Source organism: Dipodomys ordii, unplaced genomic scaffold, assembly GCF_000151885.1.
Source record: "Dipodomys ordii isolate 6190 unplaced genomic scaffold, Dord_2.0 Scaffold86, whole genome shotgun sequence".
Lineage (NCBI taxonomy): Eukaryota > Metazoa > Chordata > Mammalia > Rodentia > Heteromyidae > Dipodomys > Dipodomys ordii.
Window position 1 is genome coordinate 3,486,524 of NW_012267302.1, and position 6,186 is coordinate 3,492,709.

The following is a 6,186-nucleotide window of genomic DNA, read 5'->3' on the forward strand; positions in this document are numbered from 1 at the left end:
TTTCATAGTGATTACACTGTACACTGTGTCATGCAAAAGTGACAATCTGAAGAAAAAGGATAATTACGGATGCACTAGTGTTTGTGTATTTGTTTGTTTATTCATGTTTCAGAGGTATGCAGTTTACTTTTATGCCAGAGAAATATCCAAATCAAAGTAAATAATGTCATTGAGATTATTTAAAACAGCAAATGCCCACAGACAGAAGGTCACTCACTGCCTCAGGGTGGTGTAGGAGTTGGCCTTCTAGTTAATTTCCCAATGCACTGATGATTTAAATATATCTAGCATTAATCCTTTGCCCTTAGAAATGTTCACATCAGTGTTTTTTTATATTGTGGAACTCCATGCTCCTTCTATATATGTTAAATTCAAATATTGTCCCAGGCATAGGGTACTTAATGTGGTTTATGTTTTAATACTCTTCTAGATTAGTCTTGATAATCTTTACTATCAACTCTAAAATTGCTAAATTGAAAGCAGTGTTGGCTAATTAGAGGAAAGAATTCAAGATGTCCATGGTTATGATTTCTAAACTTTACTTTTCTTCCTTCCCCTATCTGTCTCTTCACCAAGACAATATGGATGATACTGCAAATAACTTGAAAGAAGGCAGCAAAGACAATCCTGAACCTCTAAAGTGCAAACAAGTATGGCCAAAAGGAACAAAGCGTGGTCTCTCTAAGTGGAGGCAAAACAAAGAGAGGAAGACTGGATTTAAACTGAATTTATACACCCCGCCAGAAACTCCCATGGAGCCTGATGACCCAGGAACAGTGGAGGAACAGAAGGAGATTTCAGAAGACAAAATCAGTTCTACTCCCGTGGAGACTGAGCAGGAGGTGAAGGAGACTGTGGAACCCCTGCTGCCTCGGGATGCAAGCCGAAGGGAGGAAACAAATGAGCCAGAAAGTCCAAATAAATCACCAGGTGAAAAGGAGGAGGAAGATCTTCTCAAACCTGAGGAGGAGGAGGAGGAGGAGGAACAAGAGGAGGAGGAGGAGGAAGAGGAGGAGGAGGAGGAGGAGGAAGGAGGAGGAGGAACTGTAGAAAAAGACCAGGATGGTGCTAAAAGTGAAGAAAAAGAGGAACCAGAGATTTCCACAGACAAAGAAGACCCTGTGCACTTGGATGATCATGAAGAGGAGGAGGAGGAAGATGAAGAACCATCTCACAATGAGGATCACGATGCAGATGATGAAGATGACAGTCACATGGAATCTGCAGGAGTGGACAAGGAAGATCTCCCAAGAGAAGCCTTCAAAGAAGTGCTGGAAAACCAGGAGGCTTTTTTAGACCTTAGTGTTCAGCCTAGTCATTCGAGCCCAGAGGTCTTGATGGACTGTGGCGTTGACATTGCAGCTTCATGTAACAGTGAGCCAAAGGAGCTTGCCCCGAACACTGAAAATGCAGCCGAGTCTGATGAGGAGCCTCCAGAGGAACAGGCCCAGAAGCAAGACCAAAAGAACAGTGACAATGCAGAATCTGAGTTCAAGGAGGGAAACACAGCCACCACAGAAATTGACTCAGAGACCGTGCAGGCAGTTCAGTCTCTGACCCAGGAAAACAGGGAACAGGATGACACCTTTCAGGATTGTGCAGAGACTCAAGAGGCCTGTAGAAGCCTACAGAACTACACTCATGCAGACCAAAGTCCACAAATCGCCACCCAGCTGGATGATTGCCAACAATCAGACCATAGCAGCCCAGTTTCATCTGTCCATTCCCATCCTGGCCAGTCAGTCCGTTCTGTCAGCAGCCCCAGTGTCCCTGCCCTGGAGAGCAGCTATGCCCAAATCAGCCCAGATCAGAGTGCCATCTCAGTGCCATCTTTGCAGAACATGGAAACCAGCCCAATGATGGATGTTCCATCAGTTTCAGATCACTCACAACAAGTGGTAGACAGTGGATTTAGTGACCTGGGCAGTATTGAGAGTACAACAGAGAACTACGAAAACCCAAGCAGCTATGATTCTACTATGGGTGGCAGCATTTGTGGAAATGGCTCTTCACAGAACAGCTGCTCCTATAGCAACCTCACCTCTAGCAATCTTACACAGAGCAGCTGTGCCGTCACCCAGCAGATGTCCAACATGAGTGGGAGCTGCAGCATGCTGCAGCAGACAAGCATCAGCTCTCCCCCAACCTGCAGTGTCAAGTCTCCCCAAGGCTGTGTGGTAGAGAGGCCTCCCAGCAGCAGCCAGCAGCTGGCTCAGTGCAGCATGGCTGCTAACTTCACCCCGCCCATGCAGCTGGCCGACATCCCCGAGGCGGGCAATGCCAACATTGGCTTATATGAGCGAATGGGTCAAAGTGATTTTGGGGCCGGGCACTACCCACAGCCATCCGCCACCTTCAGCCTTGCCAAACTGCAGCAGTTAACTAATACACTTATTGATCATTCATTGCCTTACAGCCATTCCGCTGCTGTGACTTCCTATGCAAACAGTGCCTCTTTGTCCACACCATTAAGTAACACAGGGCTTGTTCAGCTTTCTCAGTCTCCACACTCTGTCCCAGGTGGACCTCAAGCACAAGCTACCATGACCCCACCCCCTAACCTGACTCCTCCTCCAATGAATCTGCCACCGCCTCTTTTGCAGCGGAACATGGCTGCATCAAATCTTGGCATCTCCCACAGCCAAAGACTGCAAACCCAGATTGCCAGCAAGGGCCATGTCTCCATGAGAACCAAGTCGGCATCTCTGTCACCAGCAGCTGCCACCCATCAGTCACAGATCTATGGGCGCTCCCAGACGGTAGCCATGCAGGGTCCTGCACGGACTTTAACAATGCAAAGAGGCATGAACATGAGTGTGAACCTGATGCCAGCCCCAGCCTACAATGTCAATTCTGTGAACGTGAACATGAATACCCTCAATGCCATGAATGGGTACAGCATGTCCCAGCCCATGATGAACAGTGGCTACCACAGCAACCACGGCTACATGAACCAAACGCCCCAGTACCCTATGCAGATGCAAATGGGCATGATGGGAACCCAGCCATACGCCCAGCAGCCAATGCAGACCCCACCCCACAGTAACATGATGTATACAGCCCCCAGCCATCACGGCTACATGAACACGGGCATGTCCAAGCAATCTCTCAATGGGTCCTACATGAGAAGGTAGACATCTTAGGCAGTCCGCCAAACCCACTGGGCGTCACTATTGGACTGATCTGCACAAATACCTTTGAAGAGTACGATTTCAAAACCAGCAATTGGTGTGAATGCAAAAACATTTGTTGGCACCATTTATTTAAAAAAAAAAAAAGCTGTATGCAGCAGAAAGCCTTATAAAAGTTGTTTTTCTTTTTTTTTTTCCTCTCTCTCTTTCCTTTTCTTTTTTGGTACCTTTGTTTCTGTTACTTTTATATAAAATTCTCTGCAAAAGAAGGCCTCTCCTTGGACTACAAGTTGGAGCAGCCACTTGTGCCTGCCCCGATTAAACAATATGGATATCAAGCCCCAAATTATCTGTTTTAATATTGAGCCTAGAGCTTTTGTTTTTCTCTCCCTGTCCACTCCATGTAAATGCCTTTAGCATTTCAGTTATTGTATATTTTGTTTAAGGAGACACTTCAGCATGCCGCTAATGTCTTTGTTAGTGACAGTGCATTTTGTAGTACTGTACAAGTGTTGTGCTAACAGTAAGCCATTTCTTAAGTTTTTTGCCTTGATTAGGGTGCCCTAATTTGAGGGTTTTAAAAAAAACTATATTTTTGTTAATTATAAAACTGTAAAGAGCTATAAAAGCTGTTCCCATTTGGTTAGTCAAAAGGGTTTATTGCTAAATATTTGGTGTAACGTTGAGACCCTTTTCCATTTTGGTGACAGATTTCTTTGGGAAAAAGGCAGCTTTCTGTTTTATAAATGCAGACTTCTGTTTATTGAATGAAGCATATCTCAGTGTTTATCTGTCAGGTTTTGAAACATTTCATATATGTCCAAATACTTGGCAGGATTTAAAAAAATAGTGAATTTGGTGTAAAGTTGCTATTTTATGGAAATGCCTCTAACTTTACATTTTCATTCCATCTGTAGATTTTTCTATCTTTATAAAATATTGGAGTTATTTTTTAAGGAAAAATAGAGAAGTAGCTTGTGAATAGCTCAACTAAGCTTACAAATCGCATGTACAAAAGCAAAAAAAGTTATTTGTGTCTGTTTATATTGCTTCCTTTTTGTAGCCTTTGTACCTGTACAGGGTGACAGTAAGGGCCAAGCAGGAGAGGCGTAATCCTTGTATAAAATAGGAGCCAGCGACACTCTTGTATTTATCTGTTCTCTTTTTAGTCAGTTACTTCAAAAAAAAAAAAAACCAACAAAAACAAAAAAAAGCTGTACATTTTAACATAAAATAAATTATGATGAGCCATTTTTAGCCTCTGTGTCCTGTCATATTATGATTGATAGAGAATGACCAATCGAACTGTATCATGTGTGTCACATCTCAGAACACATACACATTTGGGGAAAATAAATTTAGTGTAAATTGGACTTACAAGGTTTTCTGATTTGTTTCTGACTTTGGGGAAGGGGTTGGCAATAATTAAGAGTAATATCTAATAAACCATCACATATACCAAATACCTATTTAATAAATTAATTTATAATGGATTTTAATGCTTTTCATGAAAGTTTATTTTATGCTAGTGCATACTTTCTGTATGCCAATCATTGTCTTTAAAATAAAGCGATTTTTTTTCTTTTTGACTTCTATCTTCATTTGCAAAGAGATCCCACACAGACAGCTACCTCATTATTCTATACCTGTACCATGGTAGTAAACTTTGTTTTTATAAAGATTAATATGAAATAACACCCAGTTTGGGATTGTATGTTTGAAAGTTTATTCCCTTTCAAAAGGTATGATCTGGGTCCTGGTGGCTCACACCAATAATTCTAGCTACTCAGGAGACTAAGAGCTGAGGGTCACCATTCGAAGTCAGCCAGGGCAGGAAAGTCTGTGAGACTCTTATCCCTAATTAACCATCAAAAAGCCAGAAATGGGGTGTTGGGAGGCATGATGCAGGTGGTAGGTTGACTGCCAATGAGTGGAATGTATCAGATATAGAGCTCCAATCCTGGTCTCAGACCAGAAAACGCCAGAAGTGGAGCTGTGTCTCAAGAGGTAGAGTGCCAGCCTTAAAACACAAAAGCTAAGGGACAGCATTTGAGTGCTGTCAGGACACTTAATACTCGACTGGTATTTTTTTAAAAAAGGAGTGAATGACTGTATGTTTTCTTTAGAGCCTAAAGGTTTTGTTTTTTGTTTGTTTTTCTGGCGGTGGTGGCACTGAACTTTGGGCCCTGGGCGCTGTCCCTAAGCTCTTTAGCTCAAGGCTAACGCTCTACCACTTGAGCCACAGTGCCACTTCCAGCCTTTTTTGCTCATGTGGTGTTGAGGAATTGAACCCAGGGCCTCATGCATGCAATCTATTTTTAAGTGCGTGTTCAGACATTTTGTAGCATTCAAAGAATGTCAAGAGTTAAGACATTCTTGATTCAAGCAGCAAGTTTAGAAATGAGTGCTTAGCACCTCTGTGAATCAGTCACACGTAACTCAAAGTGTCCAAACATGGATACTACTCTTAGTGTGGCACAAATACTTAGTTGTACACAGCAGAGGCAAAGACCTTGAAGTGGGCTCCAAATTAAAAGGGCAAGAGAGTGTACAGAACAGAAGGCCCCTGGGAAGGGAAGATACATGGCAAAGTTTAGCCTTGTGTTCTCACCCCTTGTTCTTTTTTTCCACAGCTACAAGTGCAGTGAGGTTAGTACTCACGTTTTACCTTTGAGCCTCTTGTTCCTTCACCTGCAATTTAACTGTAGAGACAGAGCATCCAAGACACTGCTGCAAGGGCCAAGCAATGGCAAAGGCAGAGCAGAATTCCATGCTGATGGGAAAGGAGATCCGCAGTTCATCTTCCAAGTGGCAAGTGATTGGGTGCTGCTGGTAGGAGTCAGGAGAGGCCAGATCTGCCGGCCCCTGAGCAACACATCATACATCCCAGACACCAGATGATAGGCACACACAACAGTCCCCACCTCATATAGTTAATCTATGGAGGCTGAGACTTACCTCCCTTCCCTTTGGCAAGGGTCTACTAATCACACCCTGTTTGCCTTGAGGGTGCTTAGGGACTAGTACCAGTCACTGCCTCAAACCTGCCAGACCA

General features: G+C 43.5%; 1 protein-coding gene across 4 annotated transcripts in view; it reads left to right on the top strand.

The window, feature by feature from the left end:
• The window catches only part of Kat6b (K(lysine) acetyltransferase 6B), a 173,181-nt gene extending 168,463 nt beyond the window's left edge, over nucleotides 1-4,718 (top strand). For 3 of the 4 annotated variants that reach the window (XM_013025667.1, XM_013025666.1, XM_013025668.1), the window contains exon 18: nucleotides 577-3,278. In XM_013025667.1, the coding sequence (XP_012881121.1) occupies nucleotides 577-3,134 (2,558 nt within the window). In that variant the 3' untranslated portion in view covers nucleotides 3,135-3,278. Of the gene's footprint in view, nucleotides 1-576 lie in introns of all 4 variants that reach the window. The other variant, XM_013025669.1, reaches the window with a different exon arrangement.
• The last annotated feature ends 1,468 nt before the right edge of the window (nucleotides 4,719-6,186 follow it).